This window comes from Trichoderma harzianum (genome assembly GCF_003025095.1).
Source record: "Trichoderma harzianum CBS 226.95 unplaced genomic scaffold M431scaffold_28, whole genome shotgun sequence".
Lineage (NCBI taxonomy): Eukaryota > Fungi > Ascomycota > Sordariomycetes > Hypocreales > Hypocreaceae > Trichoderma > Trichoderma harzianum.
This window is the reverse complement of record NW_020209276.1, coordinates 180,133-198,055: the sequence shown is the minus strand read 5'-3', so window position 1 is coordinate 198,055 and position 17,923 is coordinate 180,133. Positions and strand designations below refer to the sequence as shown.

Sequence of the window (17,923 nt, the reverse complement as noted above, 5' to 3'; positions counted from 1 at the left end):
TAATGAAAAAAGAAGAGACAAAGGAGATGCGAAGTGATGAAGAACCGTGGCCAAGATGCCGAAAGCCGGCTTGCGTATAGAGAAGAAAGTTTAGAAGAGATGGAGATTCGTTATGATAGCATCGAGGTCGCGTTATGGAGGTTATGCGTAAATGAACGACTGGTGATGATTATTGGTTGCTTGTATCGGAAATGAGAAGACGGCGAGGGTCGGATCCGTCGAGTCGAGAGAGGTAGGCGAGTTGAGTATGGTGTTGAGAGGAGTGACAAGTCAAGGAGAGTGAAGCAACGTGGCGGACCAACCAAACTGGCGGCCGGAAGCGGAGCGTAGCTCTCGCTGAAAGGGGGGTGACTCAATCAAGGCGACGAAGATTGTCCTGGAGTCGCGAGCGCAGTTGAGCCGATGGAAAACTTTTGGGTGAAAAAGCCGCTGTTGGGAAAAGAGGCTTATGCCTTATCCGCCGTGTGACTCGATGAAGGTTGACTGAAGATGTCGAGTGCGGGCCGAGACCGGGGTTGGTATGACGAGAACGGCGGGAGACTGAGTGCCGAGGCAATAGAGTAGAAATTGGCGACGATATAGTTTGCGGCGAAGCAGTGACAGACAGGACAGTAACACGCTGACAGACGGGAAGCTTGTTGCGGCGTCGAGAATGTCAAGTAGACAAAGGCGCTGATGGACCGCTGTAGGGGGATCTTGCAAGGCAAAGGGACCCTTCTTTCTCTCGTCGACTGTATCAGGGGATCGGTCGGGATAGTTGACGGACTTGCGAGCGGATCGTCTCGGGGTGGCGAATTGAGAGTTTGGAGTCAATGCGAATGGGCGCAATGGCAGAGTTTCGAGGACGACGAATAGGAGTTGAGAGAGACGCAAGCTCGAGGAGAAAGAAGGCCTTTGGTGATGGAGGACAGCAGTGCCAGGGGGGAAGGAGAAGATGTGATGGGGGAGGGAATGAAGAAGTAATGTAGGAGTAGGAAGGGTGAGAGAGAGGATGAAAAGGGAAGACTGGAGACTGGACTGGGGATGAGTAAATGGCCGGTGGAAGAGAGTGGAAGCACGGGGGTGTGCACAAGAGCCACGAGAACCTGCCAGCAGCAGCGCTGGGGGGGTGGGGCAGCGCACTAGCCCGCTACCAGCGTCCCATTGAACGAGCGCTACAGGGCGCTACTTACAGGTCAACAACGGTATCGGTACAGTTAGCACGCCGCCTAGAGTCTACAGTAGGCACAGCGCTTGGTTGGACTTGGTAGGAGGATTGGCCTGGACTGGATCAACTAGGCCGAGTAGTGCGAGTACTGGGTACCTGGCCGGCGGCGGCGTGCATGCGGCGGTGCGGGTGCAGCCTGGACACGAGTACGGGGTACTCGGTACTCGGCGGTCGGCGCAGGGTCCTGGCACACACCTCGTTTTTAGGCAGGACTCGTACAAGTACCTACAGTACTCGACTGGAGTGCTCAGGACCACGTTGCAGCATTGAGGTTAATGTTGGGTATCAGTACGAGCTCTGGGCTTTGTACACGGTGTTTGGGGCCCATGCAAGTACTCCGTGACGCATACTGAGTACAAGCCGCCGTGCACCGTGCGCGCTCACGAGCTCAATCATTGACTCTTTTTCTTCCGGCTGCGGCCTCGACAGCTTTGTTGGGCTCTGCTGAGAGAGTCACGCGTAGTCAGTTGCGGAGCACCGTGCGGGCTTTTGCACTTTGGATTGCACCACGCATCCCGCAGGTTCCCGGGCCATGCAGTTTAGAACTGCTGCGCTGGGCACAAAAAGAGAGATGGCGAGGTACCAAGTGTGTGTCCAGATAGTACAAGCGCAACAGCTGCTGCTTGGTACTCGTAGTAGGTACCCGATAGGGCCTAATCGGGTTGGGGAGTCGCGGAGTACTCCGTGGCAGCAGTTTTGCGCTGCAGGATGCTCGCATGTACAGCAAGTACTTTCTGCAGGTCAAGTACAGATTGGTCTTATATCAGGCCACGCATAGACTGACGATTCGGTACAATCTTCACGGCCTGCATGCCTTCACGATGTTCGCCCGTATCGGTGTGCGCTGAATGGGACCACGCAATGGCTTGGGTTTCTTACAACATGCGCCGGAATCGCTGCACGAGTCGCATAGCGGTCCTTTGTAAACGTAAACATCAATAATTCGTATAGTACTATTACGAGTATGTAATGCTGCTTGTTGATGACGAACAGCCGCTTGGAATGAGAAAGCGGATTGAGTTGTTTTAGTCACCTCCCAGCAGGCAAGTCGCAACTGTTAGCGTTTTGGCCGAATGGTGACGTGCCACGCTAGCAGCAGTGCCAATAGAAATGCCAATATCGACCGGCGCTGACAAACTTGACGCCCCCCCTGGGGCTAATGGCCAATGTAGAGGTTCATGTTCCATTTGCGTCCAGCAACGCAGTCACGCCAGGTGGCGGTCCCCACAGACGACGAAATGACGAGGGTCTGCGTGACTGGGCCGTGCCGCTGCTGCTTTGGGCCACTGTGCAGCTTAACAATTTTAGTATGGACTGGACAGCATCGTCACCACCTTAGTATCCCTATCGATTCGCTCACCTTACAGCACTCATACAGGTGGTGCCAGTAGCGTCTGTCTTCACCGCACGGACGGGCATCAATGCGAGTTACTCATCCTTGGGGTCCGCAATCCGGAGCACACCCTCAGCCAAGCGACCCAAAGATGCGATGCGTGCCGCTGCCAATCGCCAGTCTCGGGCCAGCATCGCCAGGGGGGTTGTATGTGCGAGTATTCGTATGTACACGCACACGCATATGCACTTGTACGTGTACATGTCGGAGTACATGTCATGCTCTCTCTCTCTCTGCAGGATCGCTTAGTTATATCTCGGCCGCGGATCGCCATCCGTCCACGTCGCGGCTCGACAAGTCGAAACAGACAGGCAAAAAGAAGAAGAACATGACAGCAGTGCTGCGTGGCACCAATTGAGATGCATATATCGTCTCTTCTGCTTTCGTCCCCGCGTTTATTTTGCCCGCAGCAAGCGCTGAGATACAGGGTCATAGTCATACAGGGTTGAAGGGCACACGACATCAATCAATCCAAACGGGGCTGCAGCTCTTGGTTACTGATACGACTATTGTTTGCTTGCTCTCACGCTAGACTTGCTAGCCAGCACCCAAAGTTGAGCTACCTACCTATCTCGCATCCCGTGTTCCCAAATGTAGTAGCGATGATCGCAGATGCTAGACAAAAGGTAAGATACGAAGTGGTAGCAGAAGCTTGAGATTATCTGGCCAATCCGTCGATCGCACGCCGTTTACTGTACACACCTCTACAACACTGTGCCTCGACCGGTGGCAGAAAAGATGGGCATTGCATAGCCTCCATCTTCATTTACAACGGCCCTCCCCTCCACCCCCTTCTTATTCTCTATCTATCTATTCACACTATGTATATGATAGCTGACGCAGCTGCGCTCCATACGGAGTACATTGGGTCGCCATACAGTACGAGTACATATCGCTCTGCGTGCGGTTGCCCGTCAAGGTACTCGTACAGGTAATTAGACTTTCTGCTATATATGTCGTGATAGACGAGATTGGCGTCTCTGCGCAGTGCCAAACCCGCGGACTTGGACGGTCAGTACCTCGAGCACTGGTACCTTCGCACCCCCGTCCGCGATGCATCTCGGCTGCAGCCAAGAGGGGAGACGAGAAACAGAATACCCTTGGCCCAAGTACCTGCCGGATCCTGCGCAGATTGTCGAAGCAACATTGGAGCCGGACCGGGTTTCTGCGTTTCATGTGCACAGGTATGTCCCAATGCTGGACCTGATTGGACCGAGACATGATTTTGTTTCCTTCCCATACTGTATCGTATCGCAGAGAAACTCGGGGGTTTGATACTGTATACTGTACACAGTACAGGTTCGTTTCGTGCCTTGTGCAACCCTTTGTCCGGCTTGTCTCGACTTGCGTCCAACCACGGCGGCAGATCTGGTGCACTGTTGGACAGTAGAAACTCGAAACAAACGAGTTCATGTACTCCCCAGCCATTGCCACCGGCAGTGTTTCACATTCGGAGCGCCATGTCCAGGGAGAGAGAGCAATCAAGCCACTTTTTTGCAGCAGATGCTGTAAGGGAGGGAGACTCAGACATGATGCTGTTTTTGCCATTCTTCAAGGGCGAGTGAACCCTTGGTTATAGAATTTTCCATTTATGGCACGGCTGTGCAATTATCGGACCATTACGTGAAAACAGAACAACGAAGAAATGACGAGCGAAACCTGTATTGGAATGCCCGTTTCGCAGCGCTGCCTCGGGTTTCTGGGGGAACAAGAAAGACGCCAACAAATAGCCAAAATAAGGCCCGTCCATGCATTGACTGGGCGTGGGCGTTGGGCAGGCATCTTCGCCGGCTAAAGTAAACAAAAACGGCGCTTCAATTGGTTGCCTTGGACGCATCCAGGAATTGGCCCCCTTTTGATTGATTTTCGTTTTTGAGCGCAAATCAATAACTCGCAACTGTTGATCCGTATGTGCGAGTTTGTATTGTCGTATGTACAGCTACCTACCTGTTGCTGGAGAAAGTGACAGCATGGATGCAGCTGCAAGTACGGATACGGAGACGGATTATGATTATGGGGTCTGCACTTTGATGCCGGAAGCAAATCGCCGTCCGTCCAGGTATCACCGGAGTTGCAAGTACCTGATAATTTCAATCCCAATTCAATGCCCAGACCCCCTTACCCAGTATATTACCCACCGCAATACGCAACACGCAAGCATCCAGTCTCTTCTGTCAACGTGTCCTGTCCTAAAATTGGTGAGTCGAGAGTCAAATGGAACTTTCCATCACGGCCGCTCTCATTCCACAGCCGACCCAGTGAACAGTGGCAATCACTCAATTGCCGTCATAGGGGCCCCAGTATTGATATGTTTCTCCATAGATAGATAGATAGCACGAACTTACAATCACGATGGAGCACGCAAGAAGGTGTCCATCCAGCTTGTTACTCACAGTACAGTGGGCTCAAACTCACTCTAGTTGCCGCTGTCGGCGGATAAACAATGCGGCACGGCGCTGTAACCACTAGCATGCCCGCTAGCACCATCAAGCATCAATCAATCAATCAATCGATGGGTGTGGTTCTTCCCCCCTGGATGTGTCTTGTCGCTGATCTGAATGGCGAGCTTTTTCGCTAAACGAATGCGCAGAGTGGTGTCATCCTTTGCAAAAAAGCAAGCAAACATAAGCAAGTGTTTTTGATCCATCAAGGTCCAGTTCTACAGCAGCGCGACATTCCTACCCCCTACTGGCCACAACAAGCACTTGCATGAAAATCCTGCTTTTTTGCATTTCCCTCGTGTACGTAAATCGAGAAGAGACTAGACTAGGGCCGCAAAACGTCGCCCTGGCAAAGCGACAGAAAACCAAAGAAGCAGAGCAAAAGAGAGAGAAGAAGAAGGAGAGAAAAAAACCTCCCCTGACCGCCTTCCAAGAGGCTAAAGTCGTCAAAAGGTTGCTGCACGCTGACGCACCTCAATGCGCCTCTAATGCAATCCTCATGCATGCAGGCTACCCCGAATGATACTACTCGTGCTTCTTTGTCTCAGTCCAACAACCACTACACACACAGCAGCAAGCAGCCCAGAAGACAGACCCCCTAATTAATTCAAGCCAGGAACTAGCCTAGACTACTGTAGAGTGCTGTATCGTACTACGAAAGGGTGTGGCCCCCGTCAATGTGCGTCGGGCTCTAGGGTAGCAAGCAGAAAAAAAGCCCGCTTGGCACCAAAGAGGCAAGTAGGAGGAAAAAGTACCCAAGCAATGACGATTGCTCGCCCGATTGAAAAGGTAAAGAAGTGTGAGAAAAAATTAGAGAGGGCTCCATCTTCCCGTCATAGGAAAAATTTCCCTTTCCCGCTGGAGCCCCTGGACCTGTTTTTTTTCCTCTCTCAGCTACAGTTTATTACGACTACGCTCTTACTAAACACTGCAACCCCAGCCTTGCCGACTCCCGCTTTCTTTTTCTTGGTACGAGTACGTAAAAAAGACTGCACTAGAATATTCCGCAGGCTGTCTGTCCCCTCACCGCCTGCATCTCTCAGTGTCCCTTGTCAAGTAGTTTCTCAGCTAAAGATAGACAAGACAGAAAAAGACAGAGAAAAAAGAGATGGCTGCTGAGACAGATTTTGGCGAGTTCCAAGTCCTCCTGCTAGACATTGGTACGGCGCCCCCTCCCCCCACTTACCCCGGGCTGATCAACTTGGCCAGCGACGAGCTGCGCGAATTCGCATCACGGGTTGCCCTTTGCTTCTTGCTCGCATCTTCCTCTCATGCCTCTCATGTCCTCTTCGCCTGCTGATTGCTTATCGCGCAACCTTCACTCATGCAGAGGGCACCGTCTGTCCCATCTCCTTTGTCAAGGATGTCTTGGTGAGTTCTCCCTTGGCTGGCTCTCATTCGTCCCCGGCGACGGTCTGGATTCGCTGTCCCGTCAATCGCCGCCGGCCATCCCTGTCCGGCAGCCAATCGAGTGGCGATGTGCAAGACTAGACCACCCTTGCCTTTCCCCAACACGACACCTAGCTTCCTGCTCAACCACCTTATGCGCGCATAGTGCTGCTCTTCATTGCTGTACTCGTCCACTCGTCTCTGTCCCGTCCCGTCCCAAACGCCGTGGCTGACTTTGAATGGGCCCTGCGCCGTGTCTCTCCTCACTTCAGTTTCCCTATGCCCTCGATGTCCTGCCCACGTTCTTGACTGAGCAGTGGGACGAGTCGAGCTTTGCCGAGTACCGCAACGCTTTCCCCGAGGAGTACCGCAACGACCGCAGTGCCTTTGAGGCCCACGTTCGGGACCTCGTCGCCCGAGATGTCAAAGCTTCGTACCTAAAGGCGCTCCAAGGGTACCTCTGGAAGAAGGGGTACGAGTCCGGAGTCCTCAAGGCTCCACTGTTCCCTGACGTGCCGCCTTTCATCACCAATGCCCATGCGGCCGGCCAGAAAATCATGATATACTCGTCCGGATCGGTCCCGGCCCAGAAGTTATTCTTTGCTCACACGACCGCCCAACCCCCCGACATGAGCGTCCTTATTTCTGACTGGTTCGACACCGTCAATGCGGGGCCCAAGACCGACGTGGCTAGCTACACCACTATCCTGTCTCACTATCCGGACATCAGCCCCACACGTTGGATCTTCCTGAGCGACAACCTCAACGAGGTGGACGCTGCTCGCCAGTCGGGCATGCACAGTGTCCCGGCCGTCAGACCGGGCAATGCACCACTGCCGTCCCATCACCCGTTGACTGAGTTTGCCATTTCCGAGTTCACTCCAGTCTCTGTTGCACAGGCCGCAGCTGCCATTGCATCCAAAAAGTCGGCCTGAAAGCTAGAAAGCCCGTTGGGGATTGGTAGCTCGACTTTCAACACTCAAGCAAGTTTCCCTCGCCGTGCTTGTAAATACCCCCCACGAGTCAGTTGATGGCGGGGAAAGAATCCGGTAGTCAGGTGTTCAACATCATATTTAGATGACGGCGGCTTTCGTGCAAGTATGTGCTGATATGTCGACAAATTTTGGCCAGCTAAAAAGGAAGCATTGCTATTTGACTGGGTCGCTTGTGAGATCAACCATGCGGGGGACTAGTTGACCGCCATCTCGACGCTCGGTTGGAGGTTTCGACCTGCTTGGGGGTGTGTGGGAGGGGGAGAGGTATGTAGGGAGGAACTTCCTAGGCGGTCAGTGTGTGGCTTGCTTCTTCTCCAAAAAAGACAGCCAAAGAGAGTAGTTCTTTGCCGAAAGTATCATGACGCTCCGCACCCGATTTTGTTGGGCCCTAGTGCATGAAGCTGTTCGTCCAAGATGTCGCATACCGAGTTGGGAGCTGTGTCGTGATCCGAAGCTTCCTGTCCGTCAGAAGATAGACCAATCAGGTCTTTGGTCCTTTGAGAGTCATGACGAAGTTGTTTCTGGTCTTTCCTGGGTTGACTTCTTGCTTTGGGAACGTCAGGCCTTCTTTTACCACTCCCGCGACTCTTCTCCATAAGCTGTAGGCCAGTTTCTGAGTCTTCTTGCTCCTCACTCTCGTGTAACAAAGCGCAGCCATCAGCTCGTCAAACTTGTCATCCGTAAAATACCGCGAATTGTCGACACAGCTCCTCGGTAGGACGACGAAGAGACAGGGAAAGAGAGGTTCGGTAGTAATCGTGGTGTCGGTATCGGCCCGGAGAAACGACAGAGTTCGTAGAAGCATGGCGCCACGGCCGAGAGCATCGGGCACGAAATTGAGAACCAAGCTCAGCGAGATGATATCGAATGGGCCCTTGCCATTTTCAGGCAACGGCCTCTCCATAAAGTCCTGCTGCTGAATGCCTGGTTCCTGGCTGTTCAAGTCAATGTGCTCAACGTTGAAGATTTTGCTAGTTGAACAAGCGTTCCGGGTGCTCAACGCCCCGACTTCGAGCATCTGCAGAGGTTGAGTTTGCTTCTTGAGCTCATCCAGCGGGAGCCAGTCCATGAGAACCTTTGATGTATCTCCCCCTCTGTCGATGCTTTGTCCCTGTAGGCTGGCCTTTTGATAGTGATCCAACCCTCCCAGGCTCTCGAGCTCAGCTGTGACCTTGGCTTCTGTTTCCTTATCTCCAACTCTGATGGCCCTTGTTCTAGTCTTTTCCAGCTGATGGTGCTTGTTGATCAGTGTCCTGCTTGCCTTGCGAGTCATAGAACGCGATGGTGTAGCAAGCGGTGGCCGGCCTTGGGCGAGACGGGTCAACGTCTTTTTCTTCTTGACGACCATGATTCCTGGCGTTGTTGGGGAGGATGCTCCCAGTATATCTGTCAGGCAGGGAAGGTGTCCTGATTATGAGGATGAGCTGTTGATGAGCAGAATGAGCTTCGCGGTGACACTCGCACCAATTCCAATATCATGGACAGCTGCTGACAAAAGAACGAAATGACACATGTGATCCTGGCTGTGACATAGCTAGCCTTTCACCGTTAAAGTTGCATCGTGTAATAAGGCCTCGGACCGATAGTTTCTGCGTTCGAGGTGCTGCGTTCAGAGTCTCGACGCCTCGGCGTGCAGACAAAATGACCATCTGGCCGAAATGATGAGAATGGCCATATTGAACACACTTTTTTACTTATAAATACTCATCCGAATGCGGTTAGCACATTTGGGAAAACCTATCAATGATGCTCGTGGATGAAAGTCACATGATTTTTGCGCTGAACAGGCCAATCACAGCGCACGCTTGCTGGAGCCCTAATTTTTTTTCAATTTCGCCCACACTGGCGGATTAATCTACCTCACGTAGCTGGAGAGACTTCTTTTCCTTTCTCTTTTTTTTTTTGCTTTCACTATTCCGATAAGTCGACAACTCCTCAACAGCACAATCCCTCTCCGTGCAAATTCGACACCAAGCCGATACAATGGCCCCCGCTAACAAGAAAGGTACGACTTGAAAGAGAGTCTTGTTGTCGTCGACGGAGCCGAAAGCCATCAAACCGTTTTTGCGAAGCGACGATATACACACAACACAAAATGCTCTCCCCAATCTCCGCGCAAGCATCATGCAGCAGCAGATTTTGCGAGTTCTGAATAAGAGCGATTGCTGATGCGTCATGTTCATGTAGCTGCCGCCAAGGGCTCCAAGCAGGCCAACGCCGCTGCCAAGGCCGCCCTCAAGGGTGTAAGTTAATTCTCTTTTTGATATAAATCGCAGAACCAAGGAAATCGTTTAAGAGCAGTTTTCGCTAACAATACATGCTTTTGATTTACAGACTCACTCCTCCAAGAACCGCAAGGTCCGCCTGACCACCTCTTTCCACCGCCCCAAGACTTTGGTCCTGTCCCGCGCTCCTCGCTACCCCCGCAAGGCCATCAACCACGTCCCCCGTCTCGATGAGCACAAGATCATCATCCACCCTCTCAACACTGAGAGCGCCATGAAGAAGATGGAGGAGAACAACACCCTGGTCTTCATCGTCGATGTCAAGGCCAACAAGGCCCAGATCAAGCTGGCCCTCAAGAAGCTCTACGACATTGACACCGTCAAGATCAACACCCTGATCCGGTATGTTTTGTTAAGGTTCTGCGTTATGATGAAAGGGGAATTATACTAATTCAATTCATAGCCCTGACGGCTCCAAGAAGGCCTACGCCCGCCTGACCCCCGATGTCGATGCCCTCGACATTGCCGCCAACAAGCTGTCCCTGGTTTAAGCTGGATACTTTGTTGAGCAGAGGTCGTTTTTTCTTTAGTCTTTCTTTTTTTCTCGGAAACGGAATTGGTCTGGTCTTGAACGCGTGCACACAACACAAAAAAGCATGGGCATCGGAAACTATGGGAGTTGAAGCTTTGTCACTTATCGGATCGAAATTATGATACTATGCAAAGACAAGCCGGTCCATCCACGTACCGAATTTCGGGGAAAACCAAGAAGAGAGAATAAATGAAGACGGGAAGTGATGACAATTTCCAATGTTTGCCGTGATACTCTTCCATACTTGATCTATGTTTCAATTCTTCCCACCGCGTAGTTGAATAGTGTTAAGCTCAAGTGAAGTAATCCCATCATCCTCAAACTCACAACCTTTCTCAATGGTTCTCCACGTTATGACAATCAAATCAAATAGAAAGAAGAATGTCTAATTCCCATTCCACATAACCATATCCATATCCTCATAGCACAATACATAGCATCATACATAATCGTACAACCCACCTCCCCAATTCCAACCTCAAGCTTCTATTATGAACGCATGTTATTCAAATGCTTCATCGTCAAGAAATTAATATCCAAAAACCGATCCACGCAGTTCGCCAAGCACCCTTCCTCGCCCTTCTCCAGCTTCGCGCCCTTGATGTTGCCTGTCACGCACTTTTTCCAGCAAATCTGCGTCAAGTTGTGCGTCTCTGCACGTCCTCTCATTAGCAACAGCAACAGTAAACCATTCTCAGCTCTCTGGTAATTTCGAGAAAAGGGGAGGGGGGAGGAGGAGGGTAGAGGGAAACGTACGGGCCTGAATCTGCGATCGCTGCTGCTCATTCGCAAGAAACTGGCGCAGCTCCGTCTTATCTTTATCGTTGAGCTTTTCGAGATCGAGGTTCTCGATTCCAGTCTGTGCGGCGTTCATGGCGGGCAACAAGAAGCTTTTCCCTCAAAGACTCGTGTATATTCGTGAATAGAAATCAGATTTCCCTTGTAAAGGAAGGTGGCCGGAGTATGTGTTCGTCGTAAAGGAAGAAGGGCGGTAAATCCGGTTGTATGTAGAATCGATTGAATGGGATGGAGGCTGATAATAATTTTTCCTTGCCTTGAGTTTGAGCCAATGGTGGTGTAGTGTTGGAGGTGTGGGTAGACGAATGGGAGGAGAGGGATTTGTCCCCACTTTGGGATGGCTTGACAATAGAGAGAGAGAGAAAGGAGATGAAGATGAAGATATTGGACCTGTATAGATTCTTGGTTCTCGATTATAAGAACAAAGATATTGGGTTTGATTTTGCTGTTTTAGCACAAGCTATCGATGTAGATGAAGATGATAAATGTAGGTATATGCATAATGAATTCAAACTATTATATCACAAGCAAGGCTATAATCATGACCACACGCCTCAGAATGCTTCCCGAGTCTATGATGCCAATTCTACCCTAACAACGTCCAATGAATAAACAAGAAAGCGCAACAACAAACGACAAAACAGACAAGACAAAAACAAGCATAAAACACAAAACTAAGCCCCCCTTTTATGTACCAGACCGATACATACAACTCACAACCTTTATATCCAGCGCTTTAGTCTCGCCACGGTAATCATGAGAATGCAGAGAACAGCCATGAAGCCGATGACGCCAAAGAAAGGCCCGAGACTTTCGCCCCCTCCAAATGGCACCTTGACGTTCATTCCAAACACACCGCTGACCAAGTTGAGCGGGACGAGAATGGATCCAAGCATGGTGATCTTGCTCAGCACTCGGTTCGTGTCGGTACCCTGGGAGATGCTGTTGATGGACAAGGTAGCCAGGTAATTGCTGTGGGCGCGAGACAGAATCTTTTCAAAGTGGCCCAGGTTGGTCGCCATGGTCACAACGTGATCTTGAATGTCACCGAGGTACATGCCGATATCCATATGCGGCGTTACCTGGTAGTTCTCGTTACAGCGCTTGGTGAATCCGCGGAGGACGTCAGCCTTGCCGCCCAAGAGTCGCAGGAGGGCCATGCAATTCTTCCGCACCCGTCCAATAGACCGCAGGAACGTGTTTGAATCGTCGTACCGCATGACAAACACTTCGTCTTCTATGGCGTCGGCTTCAATCTCAATCTGGTTGATAACAGGGGCGAAACTATCAACAATGTTGTCACTGCCGCCACATTATTAGACTACCTACATATTGAATGGGGAAAAAAAAGGAGGCATTGTGAAAACTTACATCAATGCATAGCAGATCCAGTCGCTGCTAAGAGAAACATAGTCCTTAAGGGCCGTGATCCTCTTGCGCACCTCTGAAGCATGAGAGTTGGGCGTAAAGCTGAAGCTGAGCGTTCCCTCTCTGAACACAATGACATAGATGTTGAAAGGCTCGTATTCTTTCCCATCAGGTTCGTCCACAACATTAAACGACCGGAAGCACGCAAAATAGTACGACGGGAAAAGCTCAATCTTCTCTCGGGCTTCCTGAGTGACAATATCTTCAATGGTCAGAGGGTGAACGCCAAACGCCTTGCAAAGGCCGTACACTTCTGCCTTTGTGGCATGGTTGACATTGAGCCACCAGACACCGCCATCCTCGTCCTCTGGAAGTTCAAACAGCCCTCGGATATCCTCTCCCGGGAGGACGAGATCGGCCATCTCTGCGGCGTGAATTGTCGACTCCCATGCGGAAGAGAAGAAGCTGAAGCGGGTGTTGTCAACCGGAGGCTTCTGCTGCTGGAGCTTGGGAGGAGAAACACCTTCCGTGAACACCTTCTCGTTAGACATGGAGTCGTCAGAGGGAATCTCGAGGATATCGCCGTCCACCGTAACCATCTGTGCCGGCTTCGGTAAAGTAGACGGGCGTCGCAAGTCCCTGAAGCTCTCTGAGGCTTGAACCTCTGCTCGGGCAGCTCGTTCAGCCCGCTCTTCAGCCATAAAGTCCTCAAGATACTCGAAATCGATCCGGAGGTCGTGCTGCTTGGGATGCTTCTCCTGGAGAGGATAGCAGACATCTTCTTCGGCGGTCTTGTTGGTGAGGAAGCTCCTGGCATCGGCTTCTCCAGCATTACTGCGATGGCTGCGTCGGCTAGAGATGGACATGGCACGGCCAAGGACTTCCTCAACCTCATCCCTTCCTCCAGAAAAGGACATCTCGCGCTCTCTTCGTCGAGCCTCGGCAAACGCTTTGACCGAATTAGGGGGCGAAATGGATCTACCATCCACCGAAGATTCCACCGTTGGGCGACGGCCGTGTCGCGGCGGAGGCTGGACATCTCCCTCTTCGTCGAGGATGGCCTCTTCAAAATCACGGACTCTAACCGCCGCGTTGCCGGGTTCGGACTCGAGATGGCGAGCGCCGTACAAACTGTCAAAAGTTCCACGGCGCGGTCGCTCAGCTCGTTGAGCGGTTGAATGCTGTCGGTGGTCGTCAAGTTCAGGGACGGGGGCATCGTAGCCTCCCGCGTCGGGGAACGTTTCCTCGTGCTCAGACATGGTGAAGAATCTGGTTTATCGAAGGGACAAGAGCGGTCTGAATCGAATCGAAACTAAACTAACACCGCGCAACTCGGACGAAGCCTGCTGGCAACTCTAAGGGTTCTTGGACATAGTTTGACAATGGTTTCTCTGACGCTTTAAGCCTGGGACAGGCTGTCAAGGGCCCTCTCGGCGCGGCAGAGGCGCGCCGAGTAGTTGGTTTGGAACAAAACGAAGACCCCTGGGTCTGTAGATGGTATTTCCCCCGTCTTTTGTAGCTGATGGAGCTACGGTAAAAGGTGAAGGGAAAATGCGGATTGGCGAGCGAACAACTATCAGAAGGCCAACTTATGGGGGTTCTTTGTTGACTCCGCTATAGACCCAGCAGCCGGGTCCAAGGAGCGAGGGGAAGATAACGACCGGGGAGGCGAGTTGAGCCAACTTGAAGGTTTTTCGGGGTCAAGTCTGCGATGCGCAGAAGCGAGGCTTTTCGGGGACCCTACGGAGGGTTTATGGGCTGCACAGCGACTATGCGAGGCCTATCAAGCTATCGAATAGATGGCGGGAAATGGTCCTTTCTTTGAAGGATTGGTGGTGGTTGAGTAAAAAGGAGATTCTCCGAGTCTCGTCTCTTTTCGTTTGCGGCGAAGGGAAAAGGGCTGATGTGTGCGCCGCAAGGAGAAACGACGGGGTTTATACGCTATCACCTTAGCGAAAAAAAGGACTTGACTTGTTGGAAAGGCCCGAGAAGACGCGTCAAGGGCTGATTAAATTAGGGAGACAAAAGGCATCAAAAAATGGTGCCTTTGGCTGATGATAAAAAAGAAGAAGAAAAAGGGTTTGTAAAGAGAACAAGGCCAAACAGCAAGGAACCCGTTATTAGCCTTTTGGGCGAGGAGACGAAATTTTCCCTTTTAGCGGTGCCCGCCGCCACGAAAACCAGCTGGTGGTCGCTAAGCTGGTTTGGCCAGACCGAAGAGCGCTGCGTTTTGGGGGGCCAAAAAAAAAACTTGGTGCTGAGGGGGAGAAATTTTTACTGTACGAAACTCGGAGGACAAAGGTTCCGTGGTACTGGCTTGGGGCACTAGGGGAACGGACTTGGACTTGGACCATGTTAAGGTTCTTACTTGTATTGTATGATTCAATTATCCGGACAAGAGTATATTCTAGCTCGTCGCTCTCCCCTTGCCAGTACCTGCTACCGGCCCTCAACGGTTTTCCCAGCGAGCCACCCCTGTAGCTTGTCGCCCAAGTCCGCGATCACGGCACGTTTCGGCCTGCCAATGGGGAGAAGCAGGGCAGTTTGGGGGGCATATGCAGGTGCAGGGCGGGATTAAATCGGTTTACGATGTTCTGATCGTCAAAGATTTATGTAACTTGTCGAGTAAACTCGATGACAGGTCCAATAGGGCTGGTGATACACACAATCTTTAGCTTGCGAGACAAGCATGTGAAAGTCCAGAACGCTTCTGTTCGGGCAACGGCACGGATCCTTAGTATGTATTGCTGTGTAATTGCCTCTCATCAGAGCTCCCTCCCCGGATGGAGTTTGCCGTGCAAGTAAAATAGCTCTCAGAAATGCTCAATGGACAGATACATACTATCCCGGAGAATGATCGCCTCCATCACTTGCAGATAGCATTTGGTGCTACAGACATACGTCAAAGTACCCTGATTGCCACCGCAAGCACTGTGCCGCTGCCAAGGTTCTGCATCATCTCCGCTCTCGCTTGCTGGACGCATCCCTGCTTGGAAATGATGGATACGGAGCAGCCCATCTCTCGGAAGATTTGATGGACTGACCGAAAAAATCTCCTTAATATGTGCCCGAGTCAATTGCATCACAGCCGCAGAAGCTGTACTCACCTGTAGCTTCGGCACGAGCATTTCATTGTTCTACCTACATAGCTCTAGACTAGATCCCACGATTCAGAGTCGACACTCAAAACTTATGAGACAGGAATAGCATCTACGGATAATACGATGACTCAGTATTACATACTACATGTCACAAATACCAATACATGACACCCGCGTATATCGCTTAGGGAAAAAAAAAAGAAAAGGGAGAAAAAAGCTCATCAGGACGCATCATCATGTCTTCCTTCAGGCCCCAAAATCCAAATGCAGTTCCAGGTTAGGTCCCCAGCAGTGACATGAGCTCGCACCGCCACATTTCCCCAGGCTGAGGCCCCACCATCTTCCCAGTCCGGAGATTTGCGCCACATGCATCACCTCTAAAGACGTGTCTACTATTACGGGCATTCAATGCTCGGCAGACATCGCTACTGCTTCGATTCCGCGCTCGCCCGTCAATCTCTCTACGAAACCGCCCCCAACACACGATCCTACACGAGGAAAAGCGGGTTAATTAAAGGCCGTCGAAGAAGAGGCGCCACGCAACATGGCGGAGGAGATCCTGGACAAAGTTCGGGATGTGGTGGAGGGCCAAATTGTCAGGACACCAGCATCCCATCTACCGAAGCGAACATCGGCTGACTGATTCTTTTTACTATGATAGGACTTTGAGGGCCAGCGACGAGCAGAAGGCCTTGCCACTCTGTTCCTTGCCCTGACAGGAGTATGAATGACCCCCTCCAGCCTCGAATTGATTACAATGCTTACAATTTCCAAGCTCATCGCATTCAACGTCGGATACGTACTACAAGACATCGTCAAATGCCTATACGTTGGACTGGGAGGAACTGTCTTGACATTTCTCATTATCATTCCGCCGTGGCCCTTCTATAACAAGAACCCGGTCAAGTGGCTGCCTATCGGATCTGCGTTTAACACGGGCGGGACATGACGACTGGATAACGCCGCTCTGAGCAGGCCCCGGCGTTTTGTCACGTTGTCAAAATCAGCATGTAGCTTAAATCTTTCCGAAATCATGTGCCACATTTCCTCCTCTCCATGTCGTGATATCGTTCCTTGCTTTTTGCTTCCCGTTCCACGTGCTCCGTTTATCGACCGTACTTTTGGAACTCCCAGTCTCTGTTGTCTAGAGGGCAGACTGATCGGGCCTTTAGCCATCGTGAAATGCAGTGGAAGTGGAAAGCATGCTAGTAAAATCGTCAGTCACCTGTTGCTATCGACGACGGCTGTTTCATGTGTGGGATGGACGCCTTACGTTGCAAATTCCCCATGCGACGGTGCACTCCTCGCTCGTAGCGGATGCCTGGTTCGCCTGACATTCTATGCCTGATGGGCGTAAGTAAAATTCCACCTATAGGGCGGGGAGAAAGGCTCACAAAGATCCATGATATGGTTTCGGCAGATGGCGCAGTTGTCGACTACGATATCCCACGCCCACAGGGCGACAGCGTTCCACTGCTCCAGTCAGTGCTGCTCAGTCCCGCACTATATCGAGACGTCTCCCCAACATACCTTCTTGACTTCAAACTTCTTCTTGTCGGAGCCTTTGCTGACGACACCGTCGGCCTTTTTGGCGGCCACCGGGGCATCGCTCATTTCGACGTCAGCCATGTTCGGATAGCTCGTGACTTCTCAGGAAAGCTTTAATAGTGACGATGGTTCCGTGATGCAGCAGTACCGCGATATGGATGTAGGTGTATGAGGATGTGTAAACGAGGGGAGTAGTCGAGCTCTTGGGACTCGATGGATAGATGGATGACCTGTGCGGCTCTGGTTAGCTATCAAGGTCCGTCGTAGCCTAATGTTAGTCCTGCAGTTACTCGCCTTCAAGCAACGCTGCAAGAAATGCTGCTGATTAAGCCTTGTCACCGGATGCAGCAGCCCTTGGATCAACCGGAACTGCGAGCTAAGAAATGGGGTCTGAGACAAATCCTGCAGAGATAAAGAAGAAGAAAAAAAGCTGAATCAACACCAAAATCCTGCTGCTGCTGCTGGGCTTTTTGCAGATGTTGTAATCGTGCAATTGCTGTACGGGACTCGAGTTACTGAGGTAAGGCAAATCGCAGCGAGGGGCACGCTTTGATAGCGGGCCGTGTACCAGTTGCAGGCGTAATGGATTCGCAGTTACTGCTGTCACTAGCAGCCGAGTGCCCTGCGGGTTGCGAGGATGTACAGTCAGCGCTGTCAGCGTGCGTGAGGAGACCTCTGGGTTACTTTGCGGCTCTGGATACTAGGTACTTCTCTCCGCCGTTGCTGAGCCAGCCAATGACGACAAAGGCAGCCTAAGCAAGTAAACACCAAGGCGTAATACAACAAAGACGTCAAACCAACTTTGGGGTGCCAGAAACTCTAATTCACTGAGGGTATTTACTTCGTAGATTAAGAAGATATACTCA

General features: G+C 51.4%; 7 protein-coding genes across 7 annotated transcripts; 3 read left to right on the top strand and 4 right to left on the bottom strand.

The window, feature by feature from the left end:
- Positions 1-6,149: 6,149 nt before the first annotated feature.
- M431DRAFT_501433 (hypothetical protein) lies at positions 6,150-7,365 on the top strand (the record flags this gene model as incomplete). The annotated part of the gene is made up of 3 exons (XM_024918016.1): positions 6,150-6,201; positions 6,372-6,412; positions 6,703-7,365. The coding sequence occupies 3 exons, from the start codon at positions 6,150-6,152 to the stop codon at positions 7,363-7,365; spliced, it is 756 nt and encodes a 251-aa protein (XP_024767849.1).
- Positions 7,366-7,906: 541 nt separating this feature from the next.
- Positions 7,907-8,773, bottom strand: M431DRAFT_501432 (hypothetical protein; the record flags this gene model as incomplete). Its single annotated transcript, XM_024918015.1, has 1 exon — positions 7,907-8,773. The coding sequence occupies one exon, from the start codon at positions 8,771-8,773 to the stop codon at positions 7,907-7,909; it is 867 nt and encodes a 288-aa protein (XP_024767848.1).
- Positions 8,774-9,593: 820 nt separating this feature from the next.
- Positions 9,594-10,201, top strand: M431DRAFT_100611 (hypothetical protein; the record flags this gene model as incomplete). Its single annotated transcript, XM_024911232.1, has 3 exons — positions 9,594-9,668; positions 9,760-10,052; positions 10,114-10,201. 3 exons carry the CDS (start codon positions 9,594-9,596, stop codon positions 10,199-10,201), a joined length of 456 nt encoding a protein of 151 aa, XP_024767847.1.
- Positions 10,202-10,437: 236 nt separating this feature from the next.
- M431DRAFT_128781 (hypothetical protein) lies at positions 10,438-11,295 on the bottom strand. Its single transcript, XM_024912380.1, has 2 exons — positions 10,999-11,295; positions 10,438-10,895 (listed from the first exon to the last, which is right to left on the bottom strand). Exons 1-2 carry the CDS (start codon positions 11,114-11,116, stop codon positions 10,732-10,734), a joined length of 282 nt encoding a protein of 93 aa, XP_024767846.1. The 5' UTR covers positions 11,117-11,295; the 3' UTR covers positions 10,438-10,731.
- Positions 11,296-11,762: 467 nt separating this feature from the next.
- On the bottom strand, positions 11,763-13,667 carry M431DRAFT_100732 (hypothetical protein; the record flags this gene model as incomplete). Its single annotated transcript, XM_024911248.1, has 2 exons — positions 11,763-12,342; positions 12,412-13,667. The coding sequence occupies 2 exons, from the start codon at positions 13,665-13,667 to the stop codon at positions 11,763-11,765; spliced, it is 1,836 nt and encodes a 611-aa protein (XP_024767845.1).
- A 2,386-nt stretch (positions 13,668-16,053) lies between these two features.
- Positions 16,054-16,458, top strand: M431DRAFT_11153 (hypothetical protein; the record flags this gene model as incomplete). Its single annotated transcript, XM_024911799.1, has 3 exons — positions 16,054-16,104; positions 16,171-16,230; positions 16,285-16,458. The coding sequence occupies 3 exons, from the start codon at positions 16,054-16,056 to the stop codon at positions 16,456-16,458; spliced, it is 285 nt and encodes a 94-aa protein (XP_024767844.1).
- Positions 16,459-16,615: 157 nt separating this feature from the next.
- Positions 16,616-17,138, bottom strand: M431DRAFT_100701 (hypothetical protein; the record flags this gene model as incomplete). The annotated part of the gene is made up of 4 exons (XM_024911240.1): positions 16,616-16,714; positions 16,783-16,853; positions 16,904-16,982; positions 17,040-17,138. 4 exons carry the CDS (start codon positions 17,136-17,138, stop codon positions 16,616-16,618), a joined length of 348 nt encoding a protein of 115 aa, XP_024767843.1.
- Positions 17,139-17,923: the final 785 nt, after the last annotated feature.

Coding starts and splice junctions, on each gene's coding strand:
- M431DRAFT_128781 (XM_024912380.1), bottom strand. CDS start 11,116: ATGAACGCCGCACAGACTGGAATCGAGAACCTCGATCTCGAAAAGCTC. Junction 10,896..10,998: donor GCGATCGCAGATTCAGGCCC/GTACGTTTCCCT, acceptor GAGGACGTGCAG/AGACGCACAACTTGACGCAG.